This window comes from Sipha flava, unplaced genomic scaffold, assembly GCF_003268045.1.
Source record: "Sipha flava isolate LNK unplaced genomic scaffold, YSA_version1 45_pilon_pilon, whole genome shotgun sequence".
Lineage (NCBI taxonomy): Eukaryota > Metazoa > Arthropoda > Insecta > Hemiptera > Aphididae > Sipha > Sipha flava.
The window spans coordinates 1,048,069-1,069,904 of record NW_020273227.1 but is presented as its reverse complement, the minus strand read 5'-3'; the positions used below and the strand labels follow the sequence as shown (position 1 = coordinate 1,069,904).

General features: G+C 28.0%; 1 protein-coding gene across 1 annotated transcript; it reads right to left on the bottom strand.

Moving 5' to 3' along the window:
• Positions 1 to 958: 958 nt before the first annotated feature.
• Positions 959 to 20,898, bottom strand: LOC112689665 (ATP-binding cassette sub-family A member 3-like). Its single transcript, XM_025563488.1, has 21 exons — positions 20,433 to 20,898; positions 16,416 to 18,040; positions 16,196 to 16,350; positions 15,982 to 16,137; positions 12,537 to 12,608; positions 11,400 to 11,538; positions 11,086 to 11,335; positions 10,603 to 10,917; positions 10,093 to 10,154; positions 9,573 to 9,685; positions 9,258 to 9,492; positions 8,341 to 8,567; positions 7,098 to 7,380; positions 6,911 to 7,036; positions 6,627 to 6,842; positions 6,296 to 6,562; positions 5,946 to 6,190; positions 5,733 to 5,880; positions 5,322 to 5,532; positions 5,035 to 5,251; positions 959 to 1,207 (listed from the first exon to the last, which is right to left on the bottom strand). The coding sequence occupies exons 2-21, from the start codon at positions 18,025 to 18,027 to the stop codon at positions 1,028 to 1,030; spliced, it is 5,229 nt and encodes a 1,742-aa protein (XP_025419273.1). The 5' UTR covers positions 18,028 to 18,040; positions 20,433 to 20,898; the 3' UTR covers positions 959 to 1,027.
• Between the last annotated feature and the right edge of the window lie 938 nt (positions 20,899 to 21,836).

The window sequence follows — 21,836 nt, the reverse complement described above, 5'->3', positions numbered from 1 at the left end:
TCAAAGTCAAAAATATTTTCACTGCCAGTTTTATTTAGAAATAACACCAAGTTTGATTGCCATCAATACATTATTTTTTTTGTCAATAAAAGTTGTTGAAAATTTATTTTTCTTGATTGTGTTTAACAATTTATTATAATAAGAATTTGTGTAGCAAAATATCTGAGGGGAGAAAATCTAACCTCGGTAGTTTGAAAAATATTCCCAAGACGATGAGCTTATATAGAAACAATCATGCACATGATAATGATCAAAATATTAATAGAAATAACAATAATGATGACATCATCAATAAAAATGATAACAATATTTTAAATGTGTCCAATTTTCTATTGAGCTTAGCTCTATCAAGTCCATTAATAATAGTACAGACAGACACTAAAAGTTCCTGGCGAAGGCACAATTCAGCAATTCAACATACATTAGATATAAGATATTTAATTATATATATATATATATAACTCACTTTAAAAAATGAAATCAATTAAAGAGAAATATTTCTCATTTGCAGAAGAACAGTTATATTTAATAATTTTTAGTTATAAAAGTATATTATATAGTATAAAATTAGACATTTTTAATACTAAACCCCAAAATTAAGTTTTAAACATCTTAATACAATTGTGCAAAATATCTACTTAAACAAATATATAAATATATAAGTATTTTATTATATAAATCAAAGAAAACATTATTTTAAATATAATATATGAGTCACAATTTTTTACTAATATCAACTTAAATTAACAGAGTTTCTTTTTAAATGAATAGCTAGTAATATTACTTAGGACGTTATATTTCTTTAAGTAACAATAAACACATATTAGCAATTTTATATGATAAAATATAATGTTTAAATAAATGTTGAAAAAATATAAAAAAAGATTTTTGATTTAATAAACTTGATTTATAAAAATGTAAGGAACTCTTTATAACTATATAAATAATAGCATAATAAATATTAGAATATCACATAAATTAATCAAATAAGTTATATATTATATGAGAATAATTAAAACCGAAATTCTTATGTAATTGTATTTATAACTGCTTGTTTTTTTGCAAATGCTATAAATACTTGTTCGAGTGTTGTGTCACTAACAGTGTAGTCTTCTACTGCTTGGTAATTTTCTTTTATAGCTTTCATCTGACCAAATATTTCTGACAATGGTATCTGTGGATTGGTTATGTGATAATGCAACAATCCCTGCAACACAAACACAATTAATTCATCATAAATTCAATTAAATAATAATATAATTAGTATATTGATGTTTCTATCTCGGTAGCCATGAATAAAATACACCAATAGATTGATGTTGACTCTTTTCCCGGCTCAATGGCTAGGCAACTCAACCCTCAAGCAACTTCCACTTCAAACAATGCGAATCCGCTCCATGTTATTATTTTATCCAACTCTAATACAATCATTGGTAACTTAAATCAGGGCACCGTGGCTAAATTGAGTCCAAAAAAAGGCACAGTGGAAAAATAAGTTTGGGAACCGCTGGCATAAGATAAAAATTAACTTAAATACACTGTTTAATGCAAATGATTGCTTCCATGTTAGGAGAAAAACGATTTTAATTCCGCCATTCCAAGCTCTATCATATAATCTTGGGGTCATTCGCCTCAACCTATGTGTCTCGGATAAAGATTTTCGTGAGGGGTTAAAGTGTTGCTACGAAGTAGTGTCGATTTTTGTCGTATCAACGTCAAGCGAGGTAACATTCTTGTTCCACCTTAACTAGTTGAAATCAAATTTCTCTCACTAAAACTTCCGGATCATAGCATATTTAAACACATTCATTTTGTTTCTCCCAGTATTTGCTCACCAGTACAATTCATGCGTTGCCTCCGGTTCGGCCACACACAAGTTTTGTCGTAGTAAGCAACGGTGTAGTCACTGTGACGATTTATACCATCGAAACATGTGAAAATCGTTAATCAACTTCGCTACAACGCTTTAATTGTAAGTTAGACTCCATTACCACCGATCGAGCATGTTCCGAGCAGTCCACCCAAAGAGTAATTAAAAGATTAATGGCTGTCGAAAACAAATCTTTCTCTGAAATCCCTCAAATCAAACAGTCGGAAACCGTTTAAAAGGGCCACACCTACCCTGATTTTTTTAATAATAATTTAAATTCACTCTTTGTACAGGTTGCCAGTTCCATCTTCTTTCAATCATCTTTCCCTCTTCTTTTTAACTCCCAACCAAAAAAGAAAAATTTCTATTCTAAAAAATCATATTTATCGCAATTCACTCACTCGCATGAACCTTCAATTACTCTCAAAAAGGAAGTTTTTCAAATTCATTGACCAATCTGTCCCTACTACTTCAAATTCTAATTTTATTGAATCTCTTACTGAACAAATCAACCAAAAATCTTTTGCTGATTAAATTAACTCTCCAACCACTCTTAAGTCTTTAATCGGGTCTTCTATTTTAAATTCTTATCCTTTAGCACTGATGATGATGAGACATACTAAGAATCATCTTTCTACAACTTCTCATTTTCCGATTAACTTAAAAGATCACTACAGAATCCTTCAATAAAATGTCAGAAGCATTCAATCTCGCCTCGGTCTTCCATTAGAAAGGATACGTTTTCGCACTTCTTCCTGAAACCTGGCTCCGACCCGGTCTAAAGTTCACTCTAGCATCTTTTAATTTAATACGATCCATCCAAATCGATGGTTACGGAGATGTTGCAATAGCCACCCATCACCCAATACAAATCAAAGAAATTCCTATTACCAATACATTAAAAAATGATTTATTTTACCATTCAATCGATCTGGTATGTATTCAGGCGTTCTTTAACACCGAAAATTCCCTTAATCTATGGTCTTTATACATTTCCCCTCCTTTCACCAACCTTTCTATTGCTACATTCAATATTATATTTCAGCTCATTAGCTCTGCCTCCAATTCAAGTAGAGACTTAAACGATCACCATACTTTTTGGGACAATTAAAACCTTCATGGAGATTCAATTTACATTTCCATAAATAACCTCAACTCAACTTCGGGATACTCACGTGCATAAACGAACCCCTTTTCTCTAACATTGCGGTTGACATTACGGTTATGACTACCTCAATTTTCTAGTCTCTTCTTGATGAGCCTGATGACAGCGATCATTTTATATAACACCAATGCTCTCGTCTTCAAATCATTCAAGTACAACAACTGTTCCCAAATTGACATTTTTCAAGGCCTCTCTTTTCATCACATTTAGATTAATTTATCGACTCCTATTCATTCTTTAATTCCCCTTTAGATAATTATGATAATTTCATTGCTCTTTTAACCACCGCTTCTAATTACGCTGTTCCTGTTAAACCGAATATTCCAAATTCTTATCTACCTCGCCTATATGATGAAATCCATCTTGTTCCAATGTAATCCAAATCCGTTCCGATACCTTAAACATTCAGATCTTCCGGTTCCACTCGTGACATTCTTCTTTACCAAAATGTTAACTCAAAATTCCTGGATGAATTTCTGTTCAACGCTTAACTATTCAACATCTATGAGCCACCACCAAAAGGTTTAATAATTGTTTAAACCATCTTTACTTCGCTCAACGAGGACTAGTTTTTTTCATTTTATAATCCGATATCTCCTCCTTATGTTCCTTTATTTGAGGAATCCTTCCCTCAAGCCTTACCAATACCAAATAACCTCGACCCCAATCATCATATTCTCTCAGTGCTTTTCAGTCCTAAAGAACTTTCTTCTGTAATTTATTCATGTTCTTCATTACCCTCTGGCCTGGACGGATCTCAATCGTTGTCCTTTAAAACATCTACAACTGAGCTTCTACCCGTATTTTAAATATCCTTAATTATATCTGAGTTTTAGGTACTATACTTGATTCCTGGTATCAATACCAAGTCACTCCTATTCCTAAGTCCAACTCTACTTCTACTGCTCACAGACGTATTGCCTTATCATCCACTCCCTCTCTCCCTTAATACTCATCATTAAATCCCTAATTTTCATAATAATCACATTGATAAAGCCGGCAATGAGCTAGCTAATCACCTAAAAATTTCCACAAAATTCTCCAGATATCTTTCCTTTTCTAAAATTCCTATTTCTGATCTCCTTACTCTCCATCATAAGCTCCTCCGCAATGCTTGACAATCTACTTAATCCTCCTTACCACATAATTTCGCATCACGGCACAGACATGTTGCCCTTATAATACCTAGGTTTCCATGGTTCAGAAAATTTAATATTTCTAGATGTCTGATCGTAGATTTTATCCGTCTCCATACTTGGCACAGCTTCCTCTCTCACCATTATTTCAAGCTTGCGCTTAATTCTTCTCCACTCTGTACTAGTCCTCACGATGAATTGATATGCGAATTAAATTACATTTTATTTAACTGTCCTTCCCTTCTTCCTAGCAGACAACTTCTTTTTTTTTATTCTTATCTTCCTTTGACTATACAACTCCCAACTCTAATTGTATCCTTAACTCCCGCTCAATTTCTACCATTCATGGCAATGTTAATTTAATCAATTCCTGTGGCTACCTGATATGCTTACATTTTTTTTTTTTTTTTTTTAATTGTTAACTGCTTAAATACTATATATAATTAATCTAATTGCATCGCTTTAATGTTTATGACATAGGCAGAAAAATAAAATAAATTTCTTAAATAGGATTATTATGTAATTTGAATTTTTTATGTAAAGTGACACTAAAATAAATTTTAATATTATATAATTTCCAACTGCTGTGAACTGATTGGCATAAAAATCCTACGTCTGGTTTACCATAATTATATTATAAAATACAAGTATAACAAGCATAGCAAAAATAGTACAAATAACATAATATTACGTTCATACTTAAATTCATATCATATGAATAACTTAATTTATAATCAACTGCTATACACTCATATTTACAATTGTTTTTGATTGAAGTAAATTATTAACATATTTTGTAATAAATAAATTATTAATACTGTTTGTAAAAAAAAAAAAAAATAATAAAAAAAAATTTATCTTACTTTATGTTCATCTTTCAAAATTATGTCAGGAGCAAATTGACGTTCTATATCAGCTTTCAATTCACCTACATTTAAATCTTCACTAGTTTGCAGTTTTATCATTACTGTAAAACCTTGTCCATATCGATTTTTTAAATACTGTATATTACCAATACATTTCATAACACCATCAACCATAATAGTTAAGCGATTGCAAAGTGCTTCACATTCATCCATACTAATATGGTAAATAAATTATTACAACAAAATACTTCAAATACTTCATCTACTATGCTCTAGATACTTACCTATGAGATGTAAGTATAACTGCCTGTCCACCTCTTTGACTAGCAGCTAATAATTGCCATAAATTACGCCTAGCAACAGGGTCTACTCCACTAGTTGGTTCATCCAAAAATACAACTGGAGGATCTCCTATCAGTGCCATAGCTGTGTTTAATTTTCTCTTATTACCTCCACTGTATTTTCCACAAATTCTATCTTTAAACTCTTCAAGCCCTAAAATAATTATAATGTAATGTAATTATCATGTACTGAAAAAGTTAAAAAAAAAGAGAAATTATTTATTTATGTCTAAATTGGTTTAATAGATTTAATTTTACATTAAAATGTATTGTTTTAAAAGTTTTTATATTTTATGGGAGTAGTAAAATCATTGTTTACAAACCAGGACTTTAAATATGTATACTTGTACCTACCCAAACGTTTAATCCATTTATCAACATGTTTTTTTGTCTTTAATGGTGATATTCCTCTTAAAATAGCCATTAATTCCAAAGATTCTTTTCCAGTAAGTTGATCATTAATCGCATCAAATTGAGGACAGTAACCAATCATTGACATGTACTATAGAAATAAAATTCAGAAAATAAAAAACAATTTTTAATTTAAATTATATTTAATATTTATACCTCATTCACATTTGAGTTAAGTTCGTATATTTTATCTGTTTGAATAGAAGCATTGCCTTTGGAAGGAAATATATCTCCAGTTAAAATTCGAAAAGTAGTAGTTTTTCCAGCACCATTTACACCCAGTAATCCAAAACATTCACCAGGTGAAACAGTAAAACTTATACCACGAACACCAGTAAATTTAAAACTAAACTTCTTAACCAAGTTATCAACAAGTAAAAGTGGTGACTGCGAAGCAGTATCTAATAAAAATAAAATTATAAATATTAATTAAAGCATTATCTATGATTAGAACATATGAATTTATATCATTAATCAATAGTTTCCAGGTGAAAAGTTAAAATTACTTGAATGAGATTTAGCAGCATCCACTTTATCTCTTTCACCTCCAATATCTGGATCTTCATTTTCGTCTTTGTAACCAATACCAGAGCCAATAATTTTATTAAAGCCCAACTGGTATATGCGCGCAAAAACTTTATAATCAAATAATAGTATTATGACTATATAAATTAAACTGCTAAAAACTAAGAATAATGTTTCTTCCAGAATGCCAGATGGATTTTCGTTAGATTTGAATACAAAATATTTTTTTGGTGTAGAATCTATAATACCTAAAGTGTAAGATTAAAAGATAAAAAAAAAACATTAAAAATAAATAAATAAATAATCACTTACTACTACATGCTTCTATCATATTGGGCGATTTACAAATTTTACACCTGTTATTTTCCCATGATATATCAACAAATCCTGATATACATGCTGAATATGAGAAATGAGGAATAATTAAAGTTATAATCCTAAATATATTCCAAGCATTATAGGGATTTATTTGATTCTTTTCTCTTATGATGTCTTTGACAAGAAACATTGCACTATTTAAAAACATCCCTGTAAAATGTAATTAAAAATATTACTGATAAAGTAAAAAATATAATTAAATTTAAAAAAATTATAACCTAATATAAAATTGATTGCTACGAATAATAACATAGAGCTGACCAAAGATTTTTTGAAAAAACTATACACATATGCATAGAATATGGCACTCCATCCGTATAATAGCATTATAGTTATAAGAGCACCTGCAAACATTACATTTGAATTGTAATTAGATATTTTTTTTGGATCAACTTAAAAACTCACCAAGTTCGTTTGGGCCTGTGAATATGTGATCATAATCAAAGAAAAACATAGCTATTATAGTAAGTATCACAACAACTATAAAACAAAAATAGTCCCAAATGAAACAAGCAGCCCAATACACAATTGGAGAAAGCTTAGTCATCATTTGCAAATGTTTAATTCCAGATAGTCTTTCATTTAAAGGTAATGCCATAAAGTAACCAATTAAATACAGCAAACCCGGGATAAAAATGGTAAGCCAAACAATTACTATTTGTGTTCCAAATTCTTCATCACAAACATTCTGAAAAAAATAATTATAAGAAAACCTTAAATTTATATAAAAACTAATAAATGTATATAATTGTATGGAAGGTATGGCATTTAGAACAAATTAGTCTCAGTAACAATACTATTTTAAAAGAGAAGATGTAAAAATAAAGGTGACTACAAATACTCAATTACAATTTTCTCTTTTACATTGTACAATATCACATGGAAATGTACTAAGTATATTTCTAAACATGTACCATAAATCTCTAAGAATATAGTTAGTAATAACTACAATATAAAGAATATCAAAAACAATAAAGAGCATTATAATAAAATTTCTTAAATCAATAGTATTTAAAATAATTTAAAAAAACTGACAAATAAATTACTAATTTAATTATGCAAGTTTAATAGTTTTTTTTTAACAATAAACCAAGAGGTAAGAGTACAGTAATCTACATAGAAATATAAAGCTGATATGTTAGTTAATAGGAGTTATATTCGAGATAAAACTGGCCTCAATCTAACTGATTAGTTAAATAACACATTACAATATTTTAAAAATATTATATTATTAGAGGGTCCATGTCGCGCAATTGAACATGATGCAAGATTATTAGTTTGATTTCCAGCACAATGGATATATTTTTGTGCCATCCATTCAATTCCTTCACTTTTTAAATTACATTGTTCCCCCTAGGAACTACTACATGAGAATTAACGTATATATATATATATATATATATATAGACATATACATATTTCTCTTCATGGTGAGAGGAATAAATCATAGATTTATTTCCAAAAAATAATTATTAATAGACCTCAGGATCAAAAAAAAAGTTGAAGGAAATCTTTTAAATCAAAAAAGAAAAATTATACACTTTTTTTTTTTAATTATACATTATAACAAGTTGCTCTATTATTGTATACTCATTTGTAGAGTAAAATATTATTAATAGTCATAATTTTAATTTAAATATTACATTACCTCATGCTCCTGAATTTCAATTGGTTCATTAATAGTTGCAATATATGATTCAGAGTTACCAGATAATTCTTGTAATAAAGCATTTGAATAAAGATTTACAGCAATACCTGGTGAGTGAATAGCTATATTATTGTATATAACAGTAGAATTTGTTTCATTAAAGTCGCCAGCAATTAAAAGATTTGTTCTATACTTGACTACATCTTCAGAACACATTTTTAATAAATCTATAAACAAAATAATTTATTATTAATATGCATACATAAAAAAATTAATTTAACATAATTATGTTAAAAATTTTAAATTTTACATATACTATGTGTAACGGAATACTTATCTGACACTTTAATATTAAATAAAAAATATTTATTCTAATTAATTGTTATAAAAAACTTATAACATATTTAAGCTTAATTATTATAATGGTACTAAAATAAAAGTTAAAATATTGTTAATTTTTTTGTTTTCAAATTATTTAGCTTAATAGTTTTACTAAAAAACCCATAAAAAAACAACAAACAAAAAACAATCCATTGAATTTCCAGAAAATGTAGCCATAATTATCTAAAATATTGTTTTAGATCACTATGGCTTGAAAAAAAATGGTATATTACAAAATTTTTTTTAAAAAAAACACTATAAAATTGATAAAAAATCAAATTGATTACATGATCACTCTTCTTTTATAATTTTAATGGATTTTTAATATAAAACTCATAGTTTAAATAAATATAATACCCTGTTAACGAATCAAAAATTAAATCAATATGAAATACATTTTATCATAAGACTATACATAATTATTGATTACATTGATTATTATATAATAGAATCTATCCTATAATAAATACTAATATTTAAAAAACATAGTGGCTAAATTATTTTACATATCTATTACACATTTTTATTAATCTTACCATAGATAATATTATTTGTTGATGGTGCTTCAATTACATTAGCTTTATTTTTCTTTGAAATAGTTACAAATTTTGATTCTAAATTTTTAGAAGATTGGTCACCAGCACGGTAATATACATCAGTATTCATATAGGAACTTAAGGATAAATTCAACCCTAGAGGACCACTAGATACTTTGAATAATGAATAAGTAGATCTTATTACCAATATACCCAACAAAATAGGTCCAATTCCCTGTATCAAAATAAAAATAATAATTAGGTATAATGGATAATATATTTTTTTTTGTTTTATACAATGAAAATAATACATACAAAAACTAGTGTCAGAAGCCATCTTCTACAAGAATATAAAATTTTTTTTTTTAACAAAACTTTAACTTGATTTTTTAATAAGGTTATTCCACTAGTATATTTTGGCATTAATGCTAAAAATAATAATAAAGTAATAAATTAGAACATAATTTAATAATAATAATAATAATAATAAATCTATCCGTTAATTTAAAAATACAAAACATATAATTTTAAGTATTATCATTGATAGTGGTATTTTAAAATTTAATTAATTATTTAATTATTTATTGCTTTTATAATATTTGATTTTTATTTTATAATATTTTTTTTTTTTTTTTTAAATAATTAATATATATTACAAATAAAATGTTATTAACACATAATAAAAATAAATAGTTGATTTGACCAACAAAAATCATATATTTTTAGTTTTAACTAACTTATATATAAAAAATAGAGATTATCACATTAAATTTAAATTTAATATTTTCTAACTAAATATATATAAATTCATAGTTTTATAAAATATATAAATTACTTTGTGTGACTTCATTATAAGATGGCTCTTTGGGTTCATCTCCATCATCTAAATTTGTAGAACTAAAAGTAAAAAAAAATAAAATGTTATCAGTTAAAAAATATTGAAAGGTATTTATATGTGTATACAATTTTAGTGATTTAATTACATAGATTAGCTAAATTAAAATTAAAATAAAGAATTATAGTGACTATAATTTAATTTGGGCAAATATAATAACTGTATATTTTGAATTTTAATTGACAATACATAGCATGTGATAATTTATAATTCAAGAACTAAAACACAGTGAAAGATTTTCATTAAGGACAGATAAGGTAAGGATTAAGGAATGAAAAGCATACAATGTAGATACTTCTCACCACTGGTTATTGAAGACACCAAGTTCACTATTCAATGTTGAATTCTTACTACTGTTTATCCTACATTAATGTTTACATATTTTACAGCCGTATAAGTTTTACAAGGTTAAATGAGTTAAACAAATTATATACAATTAAAAATACTTACTTTGGATAAATATCACCTGTAGTTGGATTAGTTATTTTGACACTTATTAATTTGAAATTTTGTTTTTGGAATTCAAGAGCAGAAAATAAGGATCCAAATTGATTTCTTTGTTTAGCTGGTAAGTTATATACAATTTGAGTTTCTAAATTGGCCATCAATGTAGATTCAGGTACATATTGATGTACTAAATTAGTTACTAGGTCTACATTGCAATCAACTTCTTTAGTTATAATCAACTGACAACTACTAGCATCTAATGGTGTATTGGGCGATGATAATTCACCATCATCATCATCTAGAATATTTTTTTCAGCTCTAAAAAAAATACATTTTATATAAATTATTTGGCTTGTATTGATAAATTTAACAAGTTATGAACAGTTATATTGAACTATTTAATGTAAAAAATATTGATAAAAAATATTAATAGTGCTAAAAATATATCATATGATCTTCTAGTGAAGCACGAATATAATTAATTACTTCAAAAAAACTTCTTCCATTGTTGTACAGGATACACCCATTCCTTTTATACAAAATGCCTTTCTATTTGTTTCTAGCATTCTAAATAATTCTGGAAACTGATCAGCATTTTCATTGGGTAAATTAATTACTAACTGAGCTGTCAATGAACTTTGAATTTCCGCTTCAGGTATAATTTCTTTAATTGCTGCAAAAATGTTATGTTCTGCACATTCTGCATCTTTTACAATAGTCAAATTATAACCAGTTCCTGTTTGATTTAAAATTTATTTTAAGTTTTATAATAATTAATTTTAACTATCGTCCATTTATACCATATGCTTTTTTTAAAAACAAAGATGTGCCATAACATTTAACTTTTCCATGGTCCATAATAGCGATTCTATCACCAAGGACATCAGCTTCTTCCATAAAATGTGTAGTAATCAAAATAGTTCTTGATCCTCTAAATGACTAAAATAAATAAATACAGTGTTATTGTTTTTTCAATACTTAATAATATACCAAATTTATGTGTTAATATATTTTCAATATTCAAAATTTGAGATTATGTTTATAATTGAATTTTATTTTTAATGTTAACTTTATTTATATTTTTTATTATTGATTATTTATATATGATCATAAGTATTCAACTAAACTAAGTATTCTAATATCTATACCTAAAAAAGCAACAGTTGATAAATGTAATGAATTCAAAACAATAAGTTTAATGATACACTTGGCCAAAATCATAGTTAAGATAATATGCAATCAAATTGAGAACAAAGTAGAAAAATAACTAAGCAAATACCCATTTAGGTCCAGGAGGAGCAAAGATACTAGAGAATCAATCTAAGGTTCAAGAAAATTGGTAGAAAAACAAATAGAATTTAGTAAAAAAAACATTTATAGCGTTTATAGATTGGAAATCTTTTTTAAAAGATACCATGAAAAAATATATTTTATACTTTAGAAAGAATAGGAGCTGACTACAAAGATAGAAGGATAATATATAATTTATATAAAGATCAATCAATAAAAGTAACTGACAAAACAGCAATAATTAATCTATTTTATAGAATAATAAAAAAGAAAATTGAAGGTAAAAGAGACCAAGGACATCAGAGAATCACATTTGGCGAGCAAATGATTTCCATGCTAAATTTTGAAACTATATAAAATTAAAAAGGTTAGCTGGAAGTAGGAAAGAGTGGAGAACACATGTTTGACTACGAAACCAACCTGGGTTGAACATAAAAGAATATAAAAAGGAGGAAAATTTACTAAATTGAATGGGCTGACTTATAAATTAAATAATTTATCCAAATATGAAAACCATAAAACTATTAAACATTTTGGGATATTACAATCTAGAAGAAACGAGTATAATAGAAAAATCCATTCTTTGATCCTCTCAATGAAAACAAAAAATATTTGCTGTACAATTAATTCTTATACTAACTACATACCAAGAGTAAATCCCACATTTCTCTTCGAGATTCTGGATCCATTCCTGATGTAGGTTCATCTAAAATTAGTATCTATAACCAAATAATTAAAAAAATATTTTAGTAATACATACATTTTAAATTAAGATATAATAAAATTACTTTTAAAGTTTAATTTAATATAGCTTCATTCATTTTATAATATATAGATATACTATGCAATAGGTTTCTTTGGCAATCAGTGGAACATAAAATTATATATTATATTTTTTATTTATTTATATAAATCCCCCACACGTGTCGACTAAAAAGAAATTGGTGTCGTGATTTATTAAATGAATTATCCAAAAAATTAAAAAAAAAAATATATATATATAAATACAATTAGGTAGTGCCTTCACTGGTTGACTTCTTCCCTCATGATTTCATGTACAAAATATTATATCACATATTCTTATTGTGCCTAATGGGTACAGATTGTATATATCTTGTTAAAATTAAAAAATAAATAAATGAATTTATATAAATTAGAAAAATTATACAAATTTATCATAACAAATGGAACCCCCTAAACACAAAACAATAATCAAATAACCTTGTTGCAGCAGTTCTGAAATACCGACTAAAGGTTTTGAAAATTTTCTTGTAACACTTGATAGATAATTCTCTTTTTAACTCAATAAAGGGTAATTGACAGATGCAGATAATTACAATGTTTTATTAAATATAATTTACCAATAAAATGGATATTCACATATGAAGTTTTAGCAATTAACAGAGAAGAATGGAAGTCTATTTTTCGCTAGTCAAGGCTAGTCAAGGCTTTAAAAAATTCTAATGGTTCAGAACCAGTGTTCTATAGCAGGGGAGTATTTATGGGAGGGGGCTGATGGGCCTGCACCCTCTCTGAAATTTTTGTATAACATAGAAAAATCTTCCCAAATTACTCCACTATCCGAACTGATCACCCTGATCGTACAGCCCATGGCGGAGCAGCAATTTTTATACGTAATAATATCAAATACAGTATTAGCCCTCCTACTGCTAACCAATCAATACAAAGAGCAAGCATCCAATTGAACATTAACAACACAAACACTACCATTGTAGCTGCATATTTCCCTTCCTCAAATCCAATCAATGAAATCATCTTAAATGATTTCTTTTCTTCTCTCAATAAAAACTTTGTTATAGGAGGTGACTTCAATTCTAAACACCCCTGCTGGGGAAACAACATCACTGACACTCGAGGACGCAACTTACTCAAATTTATAACAAATTCCAACCTATGTACTATCTCACCTCTACATCCCACCTACTGGCCCTCTCATCAAAACCAAAATACCGATATTTTCGACTTTTTCATAGTTTCAATCCCCCCAACCATTCAACATTCAATTCTAAACATAAACGAACTTTGCTCTGATCATAGCTGTGTTACTCTCCTTAAATACAACTACCCCCACCAATGTCAAACCTAGCCTAGCTAAAGGTCCCATATCCTGGACAAAATTCAAAGATATCTTAGATAATAAAACAATTCTAAAAATACCACTAAAAAACACACACAATATCGAAGTAGCAGCTCTCAAAATAACAGATAACATCCAAAACGCTGTCTCTAATTCTTCGTCCAACCCTAATAAATCTACTAAATCTAATAATATCCCAAAAATCCTTAAAGAAATGTTAGCCCAAAAAAGAAGAGCAAGAGCCAGATGGCAATCAACTATACACCCTCTGGACAAACACGCACTCAACTCTATTTCTAACAGATTAAAAAAAGAATTTTATAAAATTAATTTATTTGTTTGGGGTAATAATTGGTTACAAAGTTTGACTGGTGGACAATTATTTGGGCGAAGGGAGAAAGTAATGTGGCTAGATTTGTTTGTATTAATTTTTATTTTCCATAGTGTGAACCAGTTTTCGAGTAAGTTGAGGTGGTGTTGGAGTTTGAAGCTTGTTATTGTGGGATCAGAATCGGTGGCTAGGATACAAGTGTCGTCGGCAAAAATATTGAGGATGGTGCAAGAGGTTGTAGGTATATCAGCAGTGTAAATTAAGTATAAAAGAGGAGAAAGATCACTGCCTTGGAGTACACCGGCGTTAATCATAAATTGGTTTGAAATTGAGTTGTTTAGATTTACTTGGAAAGAACGATGAGTGAGATAGGATTTGAGTATTAAATAATATGGGGCTGGAAAGTTTGTTTTTAGTTTGTGGAGGAGTCCGTTGTGCCATACTTTGTCGAACGCTTGAGCGACGTCGAGGAAGATACCCGAGCAGTATTTTTTTTGTTCAAGAGAAAATGAGATGACATCGGTGAGATGATGCAGATGGTGAACAGTAGAATGGTGAGCTCGAAAGCCGTACTGTGAGTTAGGAATGATTTTATTTATTTCGGAGATATTTTGGAGGCGTTTTAATAGAAGTTTTTCAAATAATTTACCCAGGGATAGGAGGCTGATTGGACGATAAGAAGATGTTGAATTTATGGGTTTGCCAGGTTTGTGTACTAGTATGATTGTTGAAATTTTCCAGAGTGGTGGAAAATAAGAAAGTCTGAGTATTGCATTGAAGATGTGGGTTATGTTCAGAATTGCTTTATTTGTAAGTTGTTTGAGTATATTGTTTATAATGAGATCGTGTCTAGGGGCTTTTCCATTTTTTAGTTTGCTGATTGTATATTTAATTTCATTTGGAGTGAAGTGTTAGGGAGGTGTAGAAGTGGATAGAGCGCTGATTAATGATTGGTTGATTTCATTTAAATGGTTAATAGGCGGGTTAATGTTATTAGATTTAAATACTTCGTAAAAATATTCGGCAAATGTGTTCGATTTTTCCAAGTCAGATATGGCTAGCTTGTTGTTGGGTAGATTTATTGGCGGGATAAGTTCTTTGAGTTTTAATATGTTTTTTGTTTTATGCCAGAGGGAGCCGTTAGTTGATTGAAGTTCGGTGATATTATTTTCATAATAATAAAAAAAAAAAAAAAAAAAACGAAGAAAATTACAGTATTTGTATCTTATCCACAGACATCACATTGTAAAAGTCTGTGACCCTATCATTGATTAAATGTATACAGAAAAACAAAATTAATCTATAGATATCAATCTACATGTTGTACATTTAATAATAACAATAATTTTTATAGGATATGGACTGATAAGTACCTTCATCTAGTGCAGCTGTTTAAAATATCAAAATATGTTGATCTATTTATAGCTTAAGGGTAATTTGGTTAATTACAATAATTTAATTGTATTATTACAATTACATTGATTATAATAATTTGTCAACTGTATTCATTTTTATATCAATATATATAATTTGAGTGAATATATATTAGCTATATTTTTAAATTTTCAACAGCCCCCCTCCCCTGAAAAAACTGGATACGCGCCTGTCCTATAAAATAGCTCAGTTTAAATAGTCAAATCAATGGTATTAATTTATTACTTACTTCAGGACTGCCAACTAATGCAATCGCCAATGATAACTTTCTTTTCATACCTCCAGAAAGGCTACTCACTAGTTCATTTTTCTTCTGTAATATATTTAAAATCTTCAGTAATTTTAAACCTTCTAGTTTAGCTTTAGACAAAGGCATTCCTTTAAGCTAAAAAAAATATGTATTGATATTTTAAATTTGAATTAATTCAATACACTATATATACCATTCCAAAAAATATTAAATGATCTAGTGTTGTTAAATAATTGAAAAGTAAATTGTGTTGAGGGCATAATCCAAGATTTTCTCTAAAATCATCAATATTACTAAATAAATCCTTTCCATTAACTGTAACACTACCAGATGTAGGAGAAAATAAACCTATAAAAATAAAAAAACAGTATATCATCAAATTATTATCAAAAATGTAAGTTGAAATAAAATACCAGTAATAATTGACATTGTAGTTGTTTTTCCAGCACCATTATGACCCAAAAGAGCAGTGATTTGTCCTTTATACAAGTCCATATTAACTCCATTTACAGCGTAAAAATTTCCATAACGTTTATGTAAATTTTGTATACTAATTCCAACTTCATATTTGTTAGATGGCTTTTCAAAAAGCCTACTAGTGCTTTTACTTATGTGTTCCATAACATTAACATCAGTCTTTTTGTTGGACCATTTAAACAAAAAATTTAATGGTTTTGCAATGCCATATTTTCCTGGCATAACTGAGTCTAGGTACCAAGCAATAAATCCGTACAAAAAACAATCAACAATAAACATGAACAAAATGAAACCAACAGAAAAACTATTTTTTCCTTTTCCAGAAATAAATAAAGTGGAAAATCCAAGGCCTATTCCTTGTGATTCAAGTGATGATATAGTGGAAAAAGTATTTGTAACAGCAACATTCGGAAGTAACATAAAAACCATTTGAATTAGAGTACTCGTAGTTGGTTTTAAAAAATTAGCTGGTATACTGTAAGAAAGACACCATGCCATGCTACCAGCAATTAAAGCAATTAATGGTCGATTAAATAAACTACTAACAGCAAAACTAAAAAATATTCCAGTAATCATATACATAACAAGAAATATCCACAACAGCAATGGATTAGTATAATTTAGCAATTTTCCTTTACCAGCATATAATTCAAAACAACTAACATAAGTAATAATTGTGATTGATATAGCATATACAAAAAAGTTGTGCAATATCCATCCAGTCCATATCATCCAGGATTTAAGGCCCATCATTTTCATCAATTCTTTTACACCAGAATCTTTTTCTTCAACAACTCTTTTAATTGTATTTGAACACATTAGCAAGAAACTTAAGACTGTAAATAACGGAAAGAATATTTGAAATAGTTGTAAAAATGTTGAATCCATTATGTATTTTGCATAAGGGTAAGATTGAATTTCAAAATTATAATAATCAAAATCACTAGAAGTGCTGAATGTAATAAAGGCTTTATCTAAAGCTAACTGTAATGCTAAGAATCCTGAAGTAAAATATATTTGACCATAGTCCATAGGCCCTGGAACTTCAAAAGTTGGAAACAATTGATCAGTTATCCAATATTTTTTTGTATTTCTTATTTTGTATTTAAAAACACTTGATTTTGTTGTTTCTTCAAAAACAATTCCATATCCATCTACATATCCACTTGAGTTGAATTTTTGTTTAAATTTATTCATTAATTCACCTTCATTATTAGCAGTTTCAATAGAAGTAAAATCAATATCTAAATTTTTTGCAACAGTCTTCATAATTTCTTTGGTCTCAATTGTTGGAGGAGTATAAATAAAGTACAACATAGAATGTTTTGTACGGAATCTCAAGTATAATTCTTCTTCATTAATAGGTGTTGGTATAGTTTGATTTATAACTATTGATTCTTGTGACATATGACCAGATAACTGTCTTCTTAAATAGTCAATAAAAATGAATAATAAACAAGGTACTATAATTTCTATAATAGTACTAAACCAATGTCTTTTTCTTAACTGTAAGCTTTTCCATAATAGCACTTTAATTTTTAGCCACATTTTGAAAAATGTTCTGAAATCAAATTTAAAATTAAATATTAATAAAATTATTTCTGTTGTCCTATAGAGAGACACTCTCAAGGTAGTGGCATTATTTGGACAGCGCAGGGTATACATTTACTTATTTAAAATCCATTATTGTAGTAATTTGGCCCACTTTATAAATTGATTGGCCTGAATAATTATTGAGTGGTTTGCGGTAAAAATATTTTCTTTTTTAATTAATATTTTGTTTTTCTTCTTATTTAAAAATAAAAACATGAAACATTACGTTACAAAATTGTCAAAATATTCCTTATCGCGATTATTCGTAAATCATAATCATGCAACATGTGTATAATTCAGAGATTTTAAACAATAACCAATATTGTTTAAAATCTCTGGTGTAATTACAATAATTTAATTGTATTATCTATCAGCTTTTATTAACCATCAGCTGCCAGCCTATTAACAGTCATTCATATTTCATAATGATAATCTATTATTGATAATTGAAAATATTAAAACATTACCTAAATAATATTTAGTGTTGATATTTTATCTGTAAATAAGTTTGCAAGCATAAAGATGCGTCGATGGTATCCCCTTAAATATTAACAAAAAATATAACTATATAACTGTAACTGTACCTAATAAACGCTTTATTACAATATTTATAATCACCTCTGGCTTTACTGCTTTTCTTAGTTAAATGATTTAGTAAATACCATTATTATTATATTATCATTAATAAATGGTAAAAATATTATTATTTTATTTTTGTTGTATTGAAAATTTTAGATAGGCTTAGTGGCCTGCTCTTACGCCATGCGTATTTAAAAAAAAAATTGAAATGACACTACTGTCTCAAGGTAAAATGTCTGATTTAGTCAACAGAAAAAACTAAAACCACTATCAAATTAATTTTTTAATTTTTTTCCATCTAGTAAATAGTATAATTATTTAAATAGTCCTAATTATAGTAATATTAAATAGAATTAAATAATTCTTACAATGATGACCTTTGTACTATTTTATCTTATTTACAAACATACTATATAAATAATACAGAAGTGATAAGAAAATACAAGAATTTTAGTCCGATGAATAATCAATAATTAGTCAAACTTGTTCAATTCAAACATTTTGATGAATAACTCAAAGATTGATATACATTTAACTAGTATGTGCTGATAATTTCCTCTTGGAAAATTAATAAAAGTTCGGTGGAAATGAACTCTTTTGAGATTTATATAAAATTGAAAAAATCACAATAAATGCTGCGATCAACAACAAAAATTAATTAAATCCTTTATAAATGAAATACAAAAAATAATTAATAAATAAGAAAATAATAAATAACTTATCAATACAATTATCTTAAAATATATTGTACTATTTTAAATATTTAATATTTAATTCAATTTAATATTTTACTTTTTTATTTATTGGTTACTTGTCTTGCACTTTTTAATTGGTCCCTATTATTTAGAGTTAGATTTTGACAAAGTATAACTGTTTTCCAAAATATATTTAACTAAACAAACTTATTTCATTTGAAAACCACCATTTTATTTAATTTATAACATACTGTTATACTACAACTAAGACTAACAATTTTTAATCTGTTTTTTAAATTTAGTTTTGATGTTACGAGAAAGGTATTCAATAACTCATTGTTTTAAGCAGTTCGTTTTAGTTTGAATAGACAATTCATATTATAACATTATAATCAGCATTGTTTTTTTATGATAGTGTCATTCAATAAATTTATGTTAAAAATAAGTAAATAGGTAATACCTTTGTGTAAAAATGAAATTATAAACAAATTACACATAAAATTATAAGTGAAAGAATAGTTACTGATACTATTAAACATTTTAACAACCATTTAATGTAGGTAGGTATAATAAATATAAATATACATTTCAAAAAGGACCCAATGCTGCATTCAGTCCAAATACTGTAAAATAGTAGGATAACAAACATAGAAATAACTTTAAATTTCCCATAAAGCTCAACATAGATTTAAAACGATTTGGATAACTCTTATCACATAATAAAATTGTTGGGTATTTTAAAACAAAAATAACTCGGTATATTTTGGATATAAACGAGTTTCTGAAGACCAACATTTACATAGATGTAAATATAATAATATGAGCAATCCCTCAGGTACGTTAGTCAAAACTTTAAAGTAATATATAGATGTATTATTTACAGGAAAACTGGAACCTGACGGAGCGTTCCTGGTAGTCATCCACCGATACCTCCTAAAGTCAGTAGTAACCTGTGTGGGCGACAATATTGAGAGAAAACCGCGGTAAGGAATACAAAAGACAAAAATAAAACTCGTTAGCACGATTTCATCGTGCAATAATAATATCGATTGGCCGACAAACCGATTGGGCTGTCGGGGTACTCACCGCGGTCGCCGGATGGTTAGCGTCGACAATATTTATGTGCTTATTCTACGTGCAATACGCACGTTTAACGTACACGAACAGACGATACGAATGGCGGCAGTTGATTACCGCGGAACAACAACCACACACGTCGGGCACGTACGACAAAAAGCTAAAAACCGTCACGGCAGCAGAAACCAACTGCGCGCCACTATAGATAAGTATTATCGCGTATATAAGTATTATACGCGCGTGCGTGACAACAGAAATCACCAGATGTGCGTGCGCGAGAAAATCAAGGTTACACGGACGGACAGTGGTCCGCGACGAAAATACGAGCCCTTCGGGAACTATATTAATCGGTTAGATAGAATTGTCTCACGCAAACATTATTCAACGATATAATAAACTTCTTATTATTGTTATCACGCATTATCCGTTACACACGGAGACACTCCGATGACGGAAGCTTCGACATCCGACCACAGAACACATGAAAACAACGAGAAATTCTCTGATAACCACTGTCAACGTTTTTACGTGATAACACCTAAGAACGTATTTATTTTTCATACATTCCGTGATAACACGTTCAATGCGACCGATCAGCTCGGCCTTGTACCTCTAAAAGATTTTAGCGCATATTAGTTGTATTTTGCCGTATCGATGTCGGTACTCGACAACCGTTACAATGCTATTCGTCATACACGAATACAATTTGGCAACTGAGATTTCATTATCTGTTGTTGCCATAGAGTAATTACTCTTGCGCCCACTCATTTATTATACATAGCAAGAAATTTCTTTGTATGACCATAAAAATACATACGTTTTTATATAGATTTAACATGCATTGCATACGCAGGGTACACATCTGCATACCCTGAACACACAGTCTTGTTTTTAAAAAAATTACCAAAAATAAATAAAAAGCATAGGTATTTGGTTTTTTAATGAATAATATATATGTTACGGGTAAAGTACACATTCGTATGAATAATATAATGTGTACATTATCCAGTGTGCTATGGATAAGGTATGAAGTAGAAAAATAAAACCAAATCATATGAAAAGTCGAAAAAAAGTAAATTATGTATTATTGAGTTATTATTTTATGTAAAAAATTTTTTTTTAAAATCAAATATAGTTATTTATTGGAACAGTTCAAATTCTGGTGGTATTTTGAGTTGCAAAATATACATTTACTCGTACATTTATTTGTTAACGATTATTTTTAACCACCGAAAATAAATTATGCATTACCTATTTCACTTAAAGATTTTTTTTGTAGCCGACACATAAAATATTTATAAAAGTTTCATTATGTTTTATTTATTTTTTTTCACGTTTCTTATTTCAGATAATATGTTATAATATTTTGATTCCGTTAAATTTACCGAACTATCATTCTTTTCATTAATTCAT

Coding starts and splice junctions, on each gene's coding strand:
- LOC112689665 (XM_025563488.1), bottom strand. CDS start 18,027: ATGTGGCTAAAAATTAAAGTGCTATTATGGAAAAGCTTACAGTTAAGA. Junction 7,381..8,340: donor TTGAAATTCAGGAGCATGAG/GTAATGTAATAT, acceptor TATTTTTTTCAG/AATGTTTGTGATGAAGAATT. Junction 5,252..5,321: donor GTTATACTTACATCTCATAG/GTAAGTATCTAG, acceptor TTACCATATTAG/TATGGATGAATGTGAAGCAC.